The 20,954-nt window shown below is 32.6% G+C and overlaps 1 protein-coding gene across 1 annotated transcript in view; it reads left to right on the forward strand.

The window, feature by feature from the left end:
* Positions 1–20,954, forward strand: part of pnt (ETS transcription factor pointed) — a 383,988-nt gene that overhangs the window by 33,887 nt on the left and 329,147 nt on the right. The window contains exon 2 of the mRNA XM_088242955.1: positions 17,566–17,707. Within this exon, the coding sequence (XP_088099081.1) occupies positions 17,567–17,707 (141 nt within the window). The 5' untranslated portion in view covers position 17,566. The remainder of the gene's footprint in view (positions 1–17,565; positions 17,708–20,954) is intronic.

Consider the following 20,954-nt stretch of genomic DNA (forward strand, 5'->3'; position numbering starts at 1 on the left):
TAGATTGAAACTTAAAGGTAACCGGTAAATGTACTAAGAAGTGATATTATTTCTTGGTAGTTGTTTAATATAATTTTAATTTTAAAAAATAATGTTTTTGTACAACTATCTCACAAATTGATATCTCTTCTAAGAAAAATATTCCGTTACACTAATAGCTAGTTCACGCATAATGGATTGAGCGAGATAGACAACAGTTGCCGAAATTACAAACAGCTGAGGTAAATTACATATTTTTTACATTTATATATATTTTTAATCTTACTTTGTTACTCTAACTAACAATTTAACTCTGCAAAGCGTCCTTTTTATTATAAATAAAATTTACAAAATATATCATTCCAAATGATAACGGATAGTAAAAGTGATAAAGAAATAATAGTACCTCGCCGAGAAACTCGGAGGCTTAGCAGCTCAACCTATTCCGAAAGTGAATTAGACAAAAACGATATTTTTTTAAGTGATAGTGATAATAATTAAAAATATGACTCTTACGAAGATCACGAAATCGAAGAAGCTTTTTCTGAAGTATTTTTGGATCAATATCGAGCTGATATACCTCATTTACGTTTTGTTTGTAGAATAGAGTTTGTACAGTAATAATTACGTTTTGTTAGTAGAGTAATAATTACTACCTAATGAACAGCTAAAACATTTTGATTTCCCATTACTGTGGGTACCCATTATAATAAATTAACAAATGATTTTTTTAATATTCAAACGTCCTAATTGACAATCATTAGGTTCCATGGTGAATTATTTTTATGTTTTATGGCTCTTTACGTATTTGTTTATATTCTTAATTATGGGGTTTTCCGGTGATATAGGGACCTCACTAGATAAGAGTTATTATATTAAAGGTAAAGTATTCAATTAGTTATTCATTTCGGAAGTAAATCAATATTTTCGTAATCACTGAATCGGGTTTAATAGCGGGGAAAACGGCAAATATAATTATTTTCCTCAAATATCATATAGGTGATTAAAAATCTAACTATTAACATTGATTTATTTTTTATTTCACTGTTTTTGGAATGTAAAAAAGTTCACTGTTTCAGGTCCCGACTAGCTAGAAGTTTCCAGTGTTAAATCGTTTATCTTTTCTTAAAAGCACTGCTAATTTAAACATCCTAAGTAAATTTATAATGAGGATGTTTAGTGGTTTTCAAAAAAATAAATTGTTAATAGACAAAGATTTTTTTAAAATTTTTATGTATCGTACTATCAGCGCTACGATCTTATAAAGTTTTGTATTTCTGACATTAATCCGCGTGTGACGTCGCAAGTTCTCTTCCGCTTCTTCTCGGTTAGTTCTGTTGATTGGTCCATTGACGATTAGCGAACCGGAAATCTTACACAACCCTCTTATCATTGATTGATTCATATGAACAAGTGACTTCGTTCAAAGTTGTTCGTTTTCATTGAAATATTTTTAATGATTTTTTATTCATTTTCAAGAAAATTTGCCGTACAATTTAATGCTTAAATTTTTACTGCGCGTAAGAAAACATTTTTGTATAACATTTTCCGTAGGGCTGAAATAGGTACGAAACTAAATAATAACCCGTCGAATAAGTAATTTTTATGCTTTGAAAATGTTTTACACCACTGACGGTTAAGTGCAACAAGCAGTTCCCGAATTTATTTACCCTTTTGGGGATTATGACGTCAGCATCAGTCTAGTTAGAACTTTATGATAGGGATTAACAACAACGATATATCGTTGTTTAGCAGTATAAGGGTTAAGCATGTATAATATTAACAGGACGTTTTTATTTTTTTTTACATTTGACCGGATTTTTTGTCCGTTAAATCTTATATCCGAAGTTCGTTAAATAGAGGTCCCTTATATCGAGGTTTTCCTGTACTTTCTTTTATGTAAATGAATAAAGTGCTTTTATTCGTTATTTTAAAATCGAGTTCTACAAGTCAACTAAATCTTCATATTTCAAAATTGTTTTTAACTATGCTTCTTTTATATCATTAGTTTATGATTAATGATTTACACACAACATAAGATTTTTTTAATGTTTATCACGTCATTGGTTTTATCGTTTCTAAATGAAATTCGTTGTATGGTCAATAGCATGGTTTGGTGTTGTAGAACGAATAGTGTTGTAGAAGAAATAATGCTAAAACGTATAATAGTAACATAAAAGGCAATAATTAATGATAACGTAGGACGAGGACCATCAAGAAATACATTGTATGATCAAATAAACCACAATCTTAAGTTCGGTCCCGTATAACAATGGGAAGTTAACAGCAGAGGTGCAGGCTGTGAAAGTGAAGTGATGTTTCGGAAAAAACTTAAAACCCACTTGTTCTCTAAATCATTTGAATAAATCCGTAGCACGTGACAACAAAGTAAATTATTTTAATTAAATTACAAATTTAAAAGCCGCAATTAAATTAATTTAACAATAGAATCATCATGTAAAGCGCCCTTGAGGTATTTTATTACGAAAATGGCGCTATATAAGTTATCCATAATAAATAAATAGGGTTATCTTCAATTTTCCATAAAGTTCAACCAAATTTTGTATTAGAAAAAATTGAAGATTCGTACAAAAGATTTTTTGAGACATTAAATTTCGGGTTTCCGGCGCAGATACTTCAAATTTCAAAACAAATGTACACATTTTCGTACGGAAAATTGAAGATAACTCCCATTGTGTTAACTTCCCATTGAAGGTGCCCACCGGGTCATGTCAAGAGCAGAAGCAATCGAAAAGTATGTATGACAAGATATATAATTGTGTATAAGCTTGGAATGTATGGCGGAATAGAGGTGTGTGGCGTTCCATCCGCTTTGCCTACCCCTTTGGAGTAATGACGTGATAGTAGTTATAGTAGAAACAATTCATTGTATTTACATAAAAAACAGAAATATGTTAAAATAAAACTAATTATAAGTAACTGCGTTGGTTGATATATGGATAGTACCAACATTATAATTTAAGTATTAAAAAGCGGTTCCCATTTTTAAAACGTGTTTTGATGTTTTATTCATTGCTGGATACCAAAATTTTTGTATGATATATTTTATTCTTTCTCAATTTATTGTACCCTAGCTCAAAATTTTATCACTAGCATGGAACCCATAGTCATTAATTAGGTCTATTTCATAACTCCCAATTAAAAATGTGCACTCAAACATAGTAAATATATCTTCTCTAACTCATATATAGTAGTGTCCGTGGGGTTCGACTGTGGAATCATCTCTCATCCACTATCAAATATGTTTCTACAGTAGCTCTATTTAAATAACGCCTGAAGAAATATCTCTTTTCTCTCCCTTAGTCTCTTCTCTTTTCTTCTGTATTCTTTTGTGCCCATTGTAGCCTTATAGCGATGTTAGTTGATTTATTTACACATTATAGCAGAAAATTTATTTTCGAATTACCATATTGTTTTACTTTTTGTGCTCATTTTTAAATTTGAAAACAAAAAAACGGACGCAACTTATGTTAACACCTATATAGTATATTTTGACATTCATCCACACACCATTAGCTGGATTATTCTTGTATTAACCACAAAGCTTTTCAATGTAATAAACAATGCAAAGTTATATGAAACGTATCAAAAAATAAACTTGTCGCTTTTTTTATTTCAGTAGGTACGTGAGTAAATAAATCTTAAATTTGTACACCGGGATGAAAAGGTAAAATATAATATAAAAGCCCATTTCACAATCCACGCGGCTCGGTAAAATTAGGATGGGTGGATGTTCATTTATATATTTTTTTTTGTTTCTACTTGTGGATGAATATTTTGCCATTTGTTCTTCCAGAACGTAGGACAAAATTTACCGTTGTTGATGCCTGTGGGGAGAATGATAGCTCTGTTGCACGGCCTACCAAGAGAGGTGGATCTTTTCCATGCTGTGTTTACCAGTTTTAGACTTTTCCTCTCTAACTATATATCATAATGTGTATAATGACTTATTCGTCTTTGTCAACTATTGTTTATATGGACCTTAATAATCTATTGTGCTTTTTTTATTTTTGTAGATACCTAATTGTATCAATCAAAAAAATTATAGTCGGCCTCATGGTGTACTCGTTCGTGCGTTTACCTGCCAATTAATGAACAAAATAATTTAAAAAATAATTTCTTAATCTGTCTTCATTGGAGAAACGTAGAACAGAGATAGACTTTATGTCCAGAATTTGTAGATTAGTCAATTCGTCGCACAACTTGGGATTCTTTAAAATAGATCTTTCCGATTTTCGTAGATCTCTTCGCCATTCACAGTGTGGGATGAAGATGGATTGACGTGGCTTAGCTCGAAGTCTTATATGTTGATCGTGTTCTTGAATATATTATATACCATTATTTTACTGCGCTTGTTTTTTTTACTTCATAGTTTTATGCTATTTTTGTTCAGTTTCTTGTACATAATATGTTTCTTCATATGACTGATGTAATTTATTTTATTATATTTTTTTTTATATGGGAGTAGCTTTATTATTTACCTTGCTTATAATACTCGTATACAAGGTTTATATTTTAAAAGTAGATTTTTCTGCAATTAAATTTCTTTAAATGTATCTAAACTGTTGGGATCAGGAGGGATATACTAATGTGGGCCAATCGGGAACTTCTCAGCATTTGCTTATGTGAAGAGGAAACCACTCAAAACTCTTCAGGAGAAGCCGGCCTGTTGGCAGTAGTCAACAGGCCTTCCGTTCCACTAGAGGAGTGTTCGGCATTTTCTTCCCTACTTTGGTTTATTTTACCGATTGCCTGCACTATATTGACCATGTATAATACTACCTCTCGTGTGAGTTCTTTATTACCTATCACCGATGGGATATCGCATAGATCTTCACCCAAGCTTCTGCATCGCGCCTGACTGATGTAATTGGCTTTGGCCGTATATAATGAATAATTATCAAATGATAAAAGTCAATCCACCCCAAGTTTTTTTATCGGGTCGATTTTCGCTCTGATGTAAAGGCCAATGACGTATGTGTGCCGCCTATGCGCGGCGGTGTTCTAGAAACGTCAAAGGGCCAAATCTTTATTAATTTCTCCGAATTACGTTTTCGATTTGCTCGTTTGCTCAGAATTTGGCCGACTTCACACCGGTCGTGCTAATCCACACGACGCGACACGATAAAATTAAGGTGAACAAATTTGAATTGTACTATTTTTTATTGTTTTTATATATTTATTGCTACTCTCAGATGACGCGTATTTTCTTATCGGCGATTGCTCTCAAGTAAAAATCTTGGAAAAGGAAATCGGGTGGAGATAAGTCCGCCTCGTTGTGTAGTGGTTGGCGCGTTCGCCTTGAGATCCTGGGTTCGTTTTCTAGCAAGGGGATGTGATATATTCATTTTACAATATTTCATTGTTGCTGTACTGACACTTAAATCGTAGGATTGATCACCTAACCTTTATGTAGCCGATAATCGAAATACGCTGCATTTGAATTACAAATGCAGTGCCCTTTGCATTACTGGTTATGCAAATGAGGATGATGAAGTGATGACTCACAGATAAAAATCCGAAGAAAGTAAATCTAGTGGAAATATTCGGCTTTACGGCGTACTGATTAGTATGTTTGCTTGCCGTTAATTATCTGAAACCTGGATTAAATCTGGCAGTTGCAAATAATATTTGATATAATATAATTATTTGAAAATTTTCGTTTTATTTTTTTCTTAGGAAATTATTGTTATGTTAGTTTAAACATACATTAGGTTTTAAAGGTGTTTTTAAAATTAGTATGAGAAATTATGGTAAATGCAAACTAAAATTCATTTTATTATATAAAAAATAGCAATTACTTATTTATTTATTATATAAACGGCCTTAGCCAATGGCAACAGTTATATGAAGAAACATATGTACAACAAACTGAATAAAAGTACATAAAACTATGTGCCAAAGGCAAACAAGGACAATAAAATAATGCTCTACAATATATTCATAAACACGATCAACATATAAGACTTCGAGCTAACCCATGCCAATCCATCTTCATCCCGTACTGTGTTAATGGGCGAAGAGATATTGATTTATTATAAATAATTGAAATAATGTGACCTCCCGGGGTTAGCCGTCCCATGGACACTTTTTTTTTTTTAAAGGAATAACCCGCTAAGCCTCTATTTTGAGGCTTGTCAGCAGGTGGGATAGAGGGGATATGGAAGAAGGTAATAAAAATTCACCACAACACCCAGACCAATCGAGAAAAAAATATTTCTTGGTCTTTTTTCTTTCAACTGGCGGGAATCGAACCCGCGACGCCAGTTTCACAGATAGCCGTCTAACCAACTGCGCCACGGCGCCTGTCAATATACTTTATACTTTTAAATTATATAAAAAAATAAATATACTTTTTTTACATCTGTGAATATACAAAGAGAAATTATAAATTATTTATATTACAAAACGCACAATTAAAAAAACAAAAACCTAACATAAGCTATATACTTGTGGAGCAGTTGATTCAATATTGGTTTGGGCGAATGAGGCAATCCATTTTACTTCTACCTAGCTCCACTGGCCATTTTTTTACAGCCTTTTTAAACATTTTCTCGTTACTAATTGTTTTAATAGATAGTGGACGTAGGTTATAGATTTTAATTGAATAATACTCAAAATCCCTTTGTCCGAAAGTGGTATTAGTTTGGAATAGTGGTATATTCGGATGGGAATGCCATCCTTATTCTATTATTATACTTAGGCGTAACTTTATGCCGGGTTTATGAGTAAGGCCTTAAAGGTCACAGGCCAGCTGGCATTTAACCATAAAGAATGCAAATAATAACAGAAGGAATCAGGTGCTCTAACGAGAGTCGAACTTTAAAAATGTTAGTGTCATTTTTGGCGGGATTACGGATTGCAACCTAGCGGGCAAAAATATTCGCCATTGAGAAAATTGACATCGATTAGAAAACAAACAACTTTTTACGATCGTCTGAAATGGGCCTTTGGGATAAGAGAAGATTCCCATATAACTTAAAAGAGTCTTACGTCACAGTTTCTTTCGAAAAAGATTATGTTTGCACTCTGTAGTCATTTGATAAACAAACAAGCCTCATTTAGACGTAAATACAAATTAGTGTGTTTTTCCGGAGCATGACAAAATGGTAGATTTCCCAAGTCTTCGGATATCGCATGTTTTCTTTTAAGAATACCGCCAATGATTTCAATAAAACTTTTTATCAATAGTAAATTAATTTGTTTGTTTTTGCACCACAACAGGGCACGAGGCCTAATTACAGTGTGAACAGCACAGAACACCCACACTTGAGAAAATATAATTATTGTGTTTTTTTTTCGTTCCGTTCCAACATTTACAACATACTGATTTCTTTCTGAGATTTTTTTATTTTATTATTTATACTTATTTAAAATAAAAAACAATTCATAACGCTTATTTTGTGATAAAACTCTACTTGAAACATTACTTTTAATTCATAGTTTTTTTAAAAATCTTTTTCGTCACTGATTTTTTCAATTAGCCTTTTTATTATATAGGTTGGTTGATTATTTTTTACGGGTGTTATATTCCTTTTTTCTTGTTACCTTCTACCAATGTATACTTTTTAAATGTTTATTTATTTATTTATTTTTAAAATGGTTGTAATTTGTTGCTGTTTTTATTATTTTTTAAATGGTTCTTTGAACCGTAAAGAAATGAAAAAAATATCAATTTATGGATAACTTATATAGCGTAATTTACGCAATATAATACCTCAAGGTAGCCTTGCAAAGTGATTATATGAATATTTGTTTTAATTCGACCTAAATTTTTGAAACTCAAGTGGGACTTCTTAGTAAAAAAAATTACGATTTTGATAAAAATATCAAAATCATTAAGTATGGATTTAAAAAAAATTATCTACGAATAAAATCAAGATTATTAAAACTATTTATTTTGCCATCACATGTTACCGGAAATTGAACCCGAGAACCATTCGTGTGTACACGTTATTGATGGCATTACATAATATAATATTATAACTTATTGTGAATATAATTTTCTCAATTAGTTCATTTCTTATACTAGTATTAAAAAATATATTATTATTTCGATTGATTTTAACCTTGTATTGCAAGTATTGCTATAAAACTAGCTAAACTGTTATATTAAAGTGAATGCTTAACGATTGTCTGTATTTATCTACCGAGCGATTACAAAGCCGGCTCCGTTCACGTCTCGATACGTACACTCAGGAAGATAGTAAAACAAAATTTATTTTTTACAGTGGCAACATTTTGGCATCTGGATGCTCTTTTAGGTATATGTTAATAGGGCAAGTTCTATACACATTCTCCGTGCATCTAGGCGTTTGTTTTCGGGTGCAGGAATTTAATTTGACTTCAAAATTTAGTTATTTCTCTCTCGTGTTTTTAATAGGCTTTTGAGAAAAAAAGTGCCAACCTCAGAACGATTAAAAATTTGAATAAATCGTAATTAAAGGAAAAATTGCTCGGCGGAATATTTTTTTTTCACTTAATGCGTAGATATGCACATCGAGGGGTACTAGACCCGTCGGTATAAACCGATGTACCTACATCAAACTGAAGGTGGGGGGTCGGTAGTGTATCTTTGTAATCACTCGGGAGAATTTATCTTCAACTATGACGTCATAATAAAGCTATGTCACTTTAGTGCATAGATATGTGTACCGTCAGGTACGCATCCCCTTGTTACAAATCGATGCACCTACCCAAAACTTGAAGGGAGGGAGTCGGTAGTGTTTCTTAGTAATCACTCGAGAGAATTTATCTTCAACTATGCCGTCATGGTGAAGGTATGACGTCCTCAGCTTCCCATCATAATCGGGACCCTGGAATCCAATTAACAAAAAATACATAACTTTTGACGCTCATTGAAACGGTACACTTACTTGCGTGGCGTGTTTCTTTGGTTGATGGTCAACGCTCCGTGGATGAAATTCTTAGCGTTTTGAGCAATCGTCCCAAAACCGCAGCGTTCTGTAAACTGTAAGCACATTTGAAGGGTACACGGCGAAAACGGGAATTTCACTGGAGAGCAAAAAGAAGAACAGAATTCTAATTTGTGGGGGACATTAGAGAAATATAACTTTTAAAAAAAATTTAAATTGATAAGGATCTATGAAATACTGTCGAGTTAAAAAAATAATTTTTGTTCATAAAAAATATATTTTATTATAATTTTAAATTCCCGCGAAAGCGGTCATTGCACTGACCGAACGCGAACACGTCACGATTCGGTTAAATTTTGAATTTTATTTGTGTCATCGTCACGAATCTTGACATCACAATTGCCATGGCCAAACATGCCGCGTTTTTGTCGAGACGTGTTTTTTAACAATTTCATTTTAAAAACTGTGTATGAAGGCGTTTCTCGACAATATCCATATTGATTTTCAAAATACAATTATTTTTAAAATATCCATTTCTCATGTTTTTATCGGTATTAGTAGTATGTGATATTTCCCCATTGGTTCATGTATACAATTAAATAGATTTATTGTCAAATATATTTTTACAACCAATCACAGAAAAAAGATGTGTACTTTTAAAAAAGAACTCTTTCCTGGAACACACAAAAAGCTCGTTGCATTTTGGCTGTTTTTTTTGTCTCCCGTGACCCCATATTTATTTCTTACACATGTTGTTAGTTTTGAATATTCCATTCTATTTAACTCATTCAGGAGAAAAAAAATGCCATTTATACCTCAAAAATGAAAAAATGTAATGAGCCCGTTATAGCCGTTTATCCCTTTATTTGTTAAAGACAATCATGGAACCTTTGCGAGAATTTGTCTGAAAAACATATTATAAACGCGCGTATTGGATTGCTGGAAATTAAAATCGTAAACGTCAATCTTCAAAAACAAAGTCACAGGAAGGGAAATTAGCAGTTCAAAATATTAGTTGATTTTAAAAATTATCACGTATGATAGTTTTTATATTATTAATAACCAGGGCTACAGTTTGATAAACAGAAATAAAAATCGTTTTGTTTGAAAACGCCGTTTTTTCAAAATTGCACCATTTAAAAAAAAATAAAAAAAATTTGGAAGTTCAACAAGGATACATAAAATACTCTCAATTTGTAAGTAAGCATTGGTTACATTCTTTATACATATCCTCAATTATTATAGAACTCTACCATCTCCAGAGAAGTGTGCTTGTCAATTTAATTGATGGATGCATCGAGAAAATAGGAAACTGGATGGCTGAAAACAGACTAACATTAAACCCATCAGAAACTGAACAACTATGGGTGGCTTCAGCCAGACGACATAATTTGATCCAAGATACGGCCCTACCCAATGTAGGGAGTACCGCTTTACCCACCGTTAAACTACTGGGAGTTTTACTCAATTCCAACCTTTCTCTTGACGCTCAAATTAGTAGAACTATAAGTTCATGTTTCTACCAGCTGAGACAAATTGAATGCATACGCAAAAATTTGCCGGTTGATGCCGCCCGTCAATTAATAAATGCGTTTGTAGTGTCTAGAGTCGATTATTGTAATGGTATCTATGCAGGTCTACCAATGAACAAAATGACTCGACTACAATCTGTATTGAATGCTGCAGCGAGACTTATTTTCGGAATCTCTAAGTTCAGTCATATCACTCAACTACTTCGAGAACTACACTGGCTACGTTTTCCACAGAGGGTCGAATACAAACTCTGTTGGCTTATGTATAAGTCACTGCACAACTCTGCTCCGGAATATCTAAGGGAACTATGCATTCCAGATGAACTAGCTGACAGGCGTCTCACGCTTAGATCAGCTACGTCTACGGCGAGAGGAAAATTTATTATACCTCTACGCAAACAGCGCACTAAATTTAGTGAACGCGCATTTGCGGTCGCAGGCCCCATGGCATGGAATGCTCTCCTAGCAGAGGTGCGAGGCTGTGAAAGTGAAGTGATGTTTCGGGGAAAACTTAAAACCCACTTGTTTTCTAAATCATTTGAATAAATCCGTAGCATGTGACAACAAAATAAATTGTTTTAATTAAATTACAAATTTAAAAGCTTCAATTAAATTAATTTAACAATAGAATCACTATGTAAAGGACCCTTGAGGTATTATATTACGAAAATGGCGCTTTATAAGTTATCCATAATAATAATAATCTTTCATACATAATGTAAAGTTAAAGATTAAGTTAAAGATAAGAATAAAGATTGAGTTGAAGAGATAAAATTGAGTTAACGATAAGAAACTAGTTGTTTTAAAGAATAGAAAAGAGAAAATAAGAACATATTACAAGAAATAATAAAATAAAGCTAAATTAATTTACATACATACACAAAAATAAGGATTAGACATTTGATTTAAGAAATACAATAATATTTTTTATAATCATAATAAATGTCAATATTTACTTTTTTTCTATTTTGTTATAGAGCCTTAACATTCTTGCAAGAGGGTTAAAATGTGCCATATTGTTAGAAAAATTGGAAGGTAAAAGGTATTTTGCCATTATAAAATACTCGTATAAGATAAAAACAATAATTTTCTAAGGCATTTCTGATAAAAATTGGAGATTTCAACTAGTTTTAAGTACCTTGTTACTCGTATAAATACTAAATATTTAAGTATACTTTGTTTTTTATGATTTTAAGATGATTAAATAAAAAAAGATTAAATAAAAAAAGATATCTCAGAAAAATCATATATTTTTTTCTGAAAAAAGAAAATAAGCATTTCAAATCACACAAATTTTGTGGTATTTTTCTTAAATTCTGGGTTAAATTTTATCTTCAATAAAAAAAACCGATAATTAAGATCAATATGCCTATATGGGATTGTGAAGTTAATGGACTGAATCTCACCCGCATCAAAAACAGTTTCAGCTCTTTAACTTTATAAAAATTAGCAGAGGAAAAAAAAAATGAATGTTCGAACATAGGCAAAATGTTGAATGTTTACATAGTGTGTAAAGTGGCCGCTTAAACCAACCAATGACAGGTCATCAGCCCTGTAAATACCTAGACTTCCATATCTGTTGTAATATTCGTATGCCGATGTATAATAAATTTCAATATCATGTATTGGTATTCATATTGCACCAATATATAGGGCACCATATGCAGGTAGTTTATTTAATTTATATGTATTTTTATAATCTAGACGTCTGAATTATTTGAAATAGTAACGGCCCGCAGCATAAAGTTACTTGACGTTGTACCGATTGAAAAATTATCTGCAACCTGCTCGAAGCCTTTTGTCAATTTGGTCGCTTTACCTGGGATATCGAATGGCCACCTGTCATTGAAGCAGCGGTTCCAAAACTATTAATTCAGAATTCGGAAATATTTTATTTTTTTACAGATAAATATTGGGTTACTAATAAAAATCAACTTACAAAAACTTATTTAACAAGTTAATATCTCTTAAATAGTATATATCTCATCATATTCTTATCCGCATCTGATTATCCTTAGGGCACTGCGTAGTTATATCAAACGTATAGTATTTAGATCAGTTACATTGTTAAAGGTAAAGTGATGTGTTTTATGTTTCTGGTGCCAGTCCAGGGACAGGGAAATATTGCAGTGGAAATATTGCGGCGGCCTCCGTGGTCTAGTGGTCAAGACGCTTGACTCACGCACGGAAGGTTCCGGGTTCGATTCCCGGTGGGAACACAAAAATTAAAATGTGATTTTTTCTCAAGCTTGGTTGTTCTGTAATGTAATTCACCACTGTAATTGGGCCTCCTGGCCTGTTGTGGTGCAAAAAAAATGAAATGAAATGAAAGCTGACTTATCTCCGCTAGATTTTTTTTGTTTAGAATTTTTACCTGAGAGTAGCGATCCACTTAAAAATACTCATTCAGGATTCTGGTTCTATTCCATACACAAAACTGTATTATCAAATATTAATAAAGAATTCTTAATATTATGGACGCCAGACATTTCAAGCTCAGGTGGCATCTCTACGCCAAACAGTTTCTGTCATTTTTTAATTATTTTTTTAAGTAATTACGTTCTTATAATTTACCAAAATATTTCAATTTTGGTAACCATTTTCAACGAGTTGTAAATGACTCACTATTAGAAAATGGAAATCAAGTTGGGTAGAGTAGGGTACGAACCTCGGACCACTGAACCGTGAGTCCGCAAACACTTGCCACGTTTTTAATTTTTGAAATTTGAAGATATCTTTTTCTATTTGTCAGTAAAACACAAAACTTTTATCCCAAATAAATTATTAATTTTCAAGGTTCACATTTGTTTTGATAAATCTTTTACACGATCGTTTTCTAAATCAAGATAGGATAAATAAAAAAAACATTAATAAATTAAAATTATTTGCCCGCCATTATAAAATAAGACACAAACAAATGTAACTCAAGCCGGCCGTTTTAGCATCTCTAATAAAAAGCCATTTTAGCAACTGTTTAACACTTTAGTTTTACGCTCTTAATCAAAATTAAAACTCTTTAAAAACAATATTATAGACCTGATTCATATGGATAAATAACTAGATAAACCTTTCTGAAGAAAGCTAAGTATTAATTGTTTTTCTATTACGTTCCTATCTCCTCCTATCGTAATATTTAAAGTAAAGAGTAAACGAGACATCTAGATGTATTTAGTTAAAGCGCTGAGAACACGTAACCGCAATTCAATTCTATGCATTTCTAGTACGTAGTACACGTGGGCCTTACTTATAAACCTGGTATAAAATTACGCTTAGGCATAGTGATAGAATAATGATGGGAATAGCATCCTTATTCTACAACTGTAATAATAATAGTATTCCTATCCGTATTTTACCACTATATCTCGGTAAAACTTTATACCAAGTTCTAGTTATAGTTCTATAGGTTTAACACATTATTTACAAAGGTTTTGCTGCTTCCTTTCATTTTTAGGATCTGATATTTTTTCATTGGATAGTGCATACGTAAATAAGTTTAAATTTGATCAATTTAGTTCTGTCAAAAGTATTGATTAACATGTTCCTGTCACAGGGTCTTAATTATTTATGACGTATCACGTATCTGAAAAAGATCTGCCTTGTACGAATGTTAGCTTGAGGAGGAAGATTCAAACCACGTTTTTTTGGATGCCCAATAAACTATTGTTATTCTGAATTCCTTTCAACCATCTCCAATATTGACATTCTGCTCCCGACCAGTATCCTAACTCTTGCCTCCATGAAATGTCAACTAGCCGTTTCCTTCTAGAAATGAACTATGCCTAAAATGACCGTGTCGAGCGCCACATGTCCTGCGATATGACTGCATGAAAGTAATGGTGGTCATATGTCAACTGTATCATCTCAAAGAAAAACAGTCCCTAGGAAACAATATTCAAAATATTATTTTATTAATCGAGAATCTCTAAATAATTTGTGTAATCTGCAAGGTTACTTTAGGTGAAAAATATCGCAACTGGGTTTAAGATGTTAAAAATATTGCGTACTTATTTGTAAGAAGAAATACGCTGGAATAATCAACTAGTTTCTTGGCTCACTGCGGCGCTTGGTGCTTTTTAAATATTTTCGTTTATTTTTTTAGAGGAAAATACAAACGGTGGCAATGATTTATAGGAAATAATAAATATTTCTCTGCTTTTTCTGTAAATAAAATGACTTTAGAACATTATTATGGATACTCACAAATATGAGATAAGCTGCGCAAAATCGCTTATATGGACGATTCGCCCGTGTTAGATACTTACAAATTTGTATAAATAAAAAACTTACTAACATAAAAACATGCAATTATTATTAAAAAATAAAAACAAACAAAAGAGACTCGACAGTGGTTAGAAAACCCCGGTGAATAGTCAAAATATATAAGAAAGAGACAGAGAAGGTAATATGGAGGCTGTCTTGTAAATATCTCATTTGGTAAAAAAGAAAATAATACCACAGTTTGGTGACCGCTGTTTACTCCCAGTTTTGCATGCACCTTGTAATATCGGCGAAGGGCCTTTTTGTTAAACATAAAAGGTTACCTTATGCCAAGTGGTAGCGCCTCATGCTTCGTATTGGCAGATTTCCTTTCTTTCTTCCTCTCTACCTGCTCCCCTTTTCAAGACTTACGAGTTTTACAAATTTGATACTTTATGCCTCAAAGAGCCTTACTTATAAACCGTACCGTACCGTACCTTACTTATACCCTTATTCCGAACACATTTATAGCGCGTTTTAACGTTCAAATACGCGCTATACCGCGCTATAAATGCGTTCGGAATACCAGCCCTGGTATAAAATTACGTCTAGGCATAGTGATAGAATAAGGAGGCTATAGTAAAAATTCTTACTTATAAAACTCACATAAAGTTATATCCGGTATATAGCTGGGATAGCGACCATAGAAAGTTATTCCATGTTTATATCTGCGTCCAACGTGGCCAAAGCCGCGGCTCTAACATCGGACCTCCGGGTTTGATCCGCGAGTACGCAACAATCGAATGAATGAATATCTCTGTTGGGTTATCGAATGAAAATTATCATAATAATATGAAAAATATAAAGAGCCTATTGTAATACTTACGTTTGAATTCCTCAGTTATCTGTTGGAGCATTTTATTTGCACTAATTAATTCATTGCATTCGATAAAAAAGTTTTTCTTGATTTTCTGATTCATTACGAATTATTTTCGTCAAAGGTTAAAAATAATCATATCCAGTCGGTTTCGGGAATCACATTTCGTAAGATTCGTAACGGATTCTCAATGAAATCGTTCATGAATTTAATACATAAGAGATTAATAATACCGAAAAAGACAGAGCGCAGGGTCCCGATCACAGTGGGTAGTTAACATATTTATCTACATACCGATACATGTATGTCATTTGAATGATACTCATTACCAACAATTGGATAATACTCACTTTTGGTATATAAAAAAGTTTGTATTTAGACGTTAACATCCCAATCAGATTCTTTCCTTGAATTACTTATAATTTCAACCCGTTCTTAACTCACATTTTTCATAATTTAAAAACGTATTCCTATCAGTGCACATAATAATACAAGTAAGAAGGTCTTCGCAATTGCGCCGCTAGGCATAGTTTGACGTGTTAAAAAAAAATAGATTTGAAGATGAATTGTTTTAAGCTTTGTTAATTACTCATGAAAAGTTACACAATTACATGTTCTTATATGCTTTCATGACACAAGCAGGCATTTTGGGTTTGATTCTAAACGTCACTCCGACTGCTGGTCGAAGAACGACTAAATACGCATTGGGCACGAGTTAACTGCTATCAATTTTGAGAGCTCAGGGCATGTCTATGTCAACGACAAATGTTCATAAAGTAAAATCAAATATTTTTTATACAACCCGTCTTGTCTATTTTGACGAAAACGAAGGTAACAACGATTTGACTTTCTTTTCGGTGCAACTGGCCCGGCCCTTCTACATATATTTTCTCATTGAAAATGTAAAAAGCTAAATTGTTTTGGGATTCTGAGTGTAGACTTCCTTTGCAAACATTATTGTTTATCATAATTCTCAGAGGCATTGGCACGTGATTTGTGTGACTTATCAAATCACGACATTAAGGAGACATTTTATTGCTTCGTGCATTTTAATCGATTTTCGCCATTTTGACAAAAGCACTGGAGAGTCAAACCTCGAATAAAATATTACGTGCTTATATTTATAATAAATATAGGGATTTCATTTATTAAATATATCATTTTTAAATAAGTCAACTAGGTAAGGCGTAAAATTACAAATGGGTATTATCAGCAGGGCCGCGGTTACATTGGGAAGTCAAAAAAGTTATATTCAATAACCTAAAGTTAAATAGAATTTGCTTAGCGAAAATGCGTATATTTGTTTGAAGTATATTAGTCGGAGACCTGTAATTTAGTAGATATTTAAAAAAATATACTTTACATAAATCTTCAATTTTTTATATACGAAATTCGATTTTATTTTCTAGAATATTGAAAATAACTGTTTACTTTCCATCCTAATACGGACTCATGGCCCTGATTACAATGAGAAGTTATGGAAGTTATAATATCACTGTTTAAAAAAAAAAATAAAGCAATAAACGTCTATAAAATACTGTCCAGTAAAAAAGTTTTTTTTTTGATAATTATTAGTAGCATAAAAAATATTTTTAAATTTGTTGTTTTGAATTTCCGCAAAAACGGTCATTCCATTGGCCAGGCACCTTATACGTCACGACAGTTTATTTGTTCCTGACCATTCAGAACACTGTCACGAATCTTGACGTCACAACTATCAAGGCCAAACATCGCGTTTTTCTAGCGACGTATTTAAAAAAATTTATATATGAAAACATTTCTCCACAATATCCATATTGATTTCGAAAATACAATTTATTATTCCAAATCCATTTAATATATTTTTATCGGTATTCGTAGCTTGTGATATTTCCTTATTGCCTGTAAAATAAAATAAAATAGAATTTTCTTAGTTACCGACGAAGATACTTAATTTTTTATACAAATATACTCATTTTCGTACAGAATATTTGATTTTATTATTATATTTAGTCAATTGAAGATAACGATAATGTCGATGGAGATTTCAACAGAGATGTAAAACCTTTTTGGTATTAATTGTTTTTTGTTTCGTTTCTCGCAGCATGAAGTTGGAGATTCCTGACGCGGAGTATGGGCTGGAGGAGCCTTTTTACGAAGGGCCTCCGCCCTCGGCCCCCAGCAAGGGCGGCAAGGGGGGCCCCCCGGTTCGGAAGACCGTGAGCTTCTGCACTCCCGTGGAAACAGTAAGCATAATATATATTTATTTTTGTTATCAAAACATTTCTTATTTTGCAAACATTATTTGACAGAATCAAATAATTTACCATACTTCAGTTTATTGGGTTATTTATGTGTTCAGGCAGAAGAATACAGTCCTGTGTGTGAAAAAAAGTAAGAGTGCTTTAGACTCTATAGCTGCTCTCCGGTAAAAATCCTGAATAAGGAAATCGATTGGAGATAAGTCTGCCTCATTGTGTAGTATTTAACGTGTTCGCCTACCATTCTTAAGGTCCTGGGTTCGGTTCCTGGCGGGATAGACGTAAATTATTGATTGTAAAGGTTTTTGAAACAGTAATATTTACTTGCTCCTAGACTGGCACATGAATCGCAGGACCTTATCTTAATGTAACAGATGATCGAAATACGCTCCATTTGGTTTTCCAATGTAGTGCCATACGGAAAAGGAGATGATGATGATTTAGTTTTGTTATTATTGTGGATAATTTGTAAAGAGCCATTTTTGTAAAAATCACCTCAAGGGCGCTGTACAATAAATGTCCTTGCAGCTACATAGCGCATGGACAGTTGGGAGTTTAGTTTTTTCGTTTCCAATTATAGAATTTAACAACTAACAGAAGAAGCTTAATCACAGCACAGAGCGCATAGAAGGTATGAAATCTAGCCCCCATTATCCTTATTTTAAAATTGTCTTTTTGGTTTTTCTGAATATTTTATCTATATCGTTAACAAATAAGAGCTGGATCACAATACTTCCTGTAGCTGAAGAGCGCATATACTGTTGGAATTCTAGATCCTATTCTTGATTTTTAAGTTTGAAAATTTAATTTATTTACTAATTATTTTTGGGACGATGTACGTGGCTTCCTTTGTTATTTGTGATATACGATTCAATCATAGTCGTTAAGTTTGTGGTAGCGGAAGTAAGGTTAACCCTTTCAGTGACACGCTATGTGGGTTCGATCCCCGCCTGTAGGTAGCAGAACGAAACTAATTATTGTACGCTCTTCCGCCCTGGACTAATTTGGATTTTTTTCTTAACGTTTAAAGATGTCCCCTAATTAAGGTAATTTTACTCTTTAAATTTTAACTTTTTACTGTGAAAAATAGAAATTACGAGTATATAAACAAATAAGTATAAAATATCCAGTAAAAGTTTTTTGCAAATATACTAATACTATAGTCCTTAAAATATAGCTTGATTAAAATGACAGCTGTCAAACTCATGTCAATAGTGAAGGGAAATTACTGATGCACCGATCAAATCGATTTTATCAGTTTTTCATGCAAACATGTAACTCTGTTTCCGAAAATTGATATAAAAACGCAAAAACAAGCCTATTATAGTGCGTTGAATACAATTATTCACCAGATCAAATCGATTTTATCAGTTTTTCATGCAAACATGTAACTCTGTTTCCGAAAATTGATATAAAAACGCAAAAACAAGCCTATTATAGTGCGTTGAATACAACTATTCACCAAAAAGCATGATATTTATACTTTTTTCGTGAATATTATCAAAATAATTATTTTTTTATTCGATCAAATTACATTGATCAATTTTTCCCGTCTCTAAAGTTTTTGCAAAATGATGTAACCTTGTAAGAACGTCGTTAATAATTAGGTTTATTTTAGTTTTTTTTTTAAATTTTAAATCTGATTTAATATATTTATGTTGATTTATATATCAAGCATTGTATTAAAATAATAAATTAACATACCAAATACGAACAATTTTTCGTGTGTCAATATAAATCACTCCTTAGACGTTACTACAAAGTTATGTCGTCAGTTTTTCTGACAACTGTCATTCTAATCATGCTTTATTTTAAGGACTATAGTAGAACATGTTAAACACTAAGAAAGAAAAAAAAATTAAAAAAAGAAAAGTAAAGAGGACGTACCGTAAGGACGAACGTAATAATAAAAATGATTTTTTTCTACCGCCATTTTTGGCAGATTTTTTTGGGAGCGACACGTTCACGTCAAGCAGATTGCTTTTGTCAAAAGGCCCTTTCCGTACGTGTTCACGTTCAAACAGTATTGTATTGTCTACGTGTTATCTATACCTTCGTCAAAAATTTCAACGCTTATTAGTTCATGGTTAACCTCTTTGTTCCCATTCTCAAAGCACCCTCTTAATTTTATCCATAATTCCGGTACTATCCAGGCGGCTTGAATTTGGAATCATCTCCCATCCACAATCAAATAGTAGCTTTGTTTAAATCACGCCTGAAGAAACATCTTACTGTGCCGGATGTGGAAGGGCGCATTAGCCCGTTATTTTAGGATATATATATATAATATATGATTATTTCCCGCCAGAATGGTATTTGAAATAAGAACAAAACATCCTGATTCCTGACGTTTTGTTTCAACACTACCATAATGGAGATTGCGTTTATCTTTGAAGGTGCATGTTCACTGTCTTAAATGTAGCGTTGTTATTATATTACAAACATGATTATTATATTACATACCACGAGCATTAAAACTCTGTATAAAAACGAGAGACATCTTAGCAGAGACGAAGAAATTATTTCTAGAAGGAATTTTCACGGAACTTGAACTGCACTTATCAGTGGCGGGTTTAAGCAATCAATATTTACAGGCTGTGTTACATTTACCATTATCTTTGTACTCGGTTTAAACCGGGTTGCAATCCGGTGCCAATATCACGGATTACACGGAGGTTCAAACTCCACTCTTCCACAACCTGATACCCATTTTCGGATAGTGAGTTATTTACCACTCGTTAAAAATGGTCCCCAATATTGAAACATTTAGGTAAATCATAAAAGCACAAACACATTGAAAAAAAATCTCCACGTTCTCTTCTCAAAAGTCTTCTTCGTATTTGTTGTAATGTGCGTAGTCAAAAATCTTGCCGAGTACTTCATTTAACATTTCTGAATAGAAGGCTTATTCTGTCACAATTCGTTTCGTAAGTTAGTTCGTTCGTCATATATTCACCTCACTCTAACGCAATTAAAATTGTATTTTGCTCTCGTTCCCTCTCTTACGATACGGATGAATTTTCGAAACGAATTAGTTACAAAATAAGGCAACAGAGCACTTCAAACATTATTGTTTAAGTAAAAAATCCAATATTTTTTCAATATTCAGTTTTATAAACCGCGATTTTAACTGAATTTAAGTCAACTGCTTTCATTGGCCCTTTACCGTGACTTTGTTAAATTGTATGGAAAGACTTTTTCGGATGTTGTCATTCTTTCTCATGGCGTATTG

The sequence above is a fragment of the Micrasema longulum genome, unplaced genomic scaffold (genome assembly GCF_059751315.1).
Source record: "Micrasema longulum isolate JH-2025_06_02 unplaced genomic scaffold, ASM5975131v1 h1tg000178l, whole genome shotgun sequence".
Classification (NCBI taxonomy): Eukaryota; Metazoa; Arthropoda; class Insecta; order Trichoptera; family Brachycentridae; genus Micrasema; species Micrasema longulum.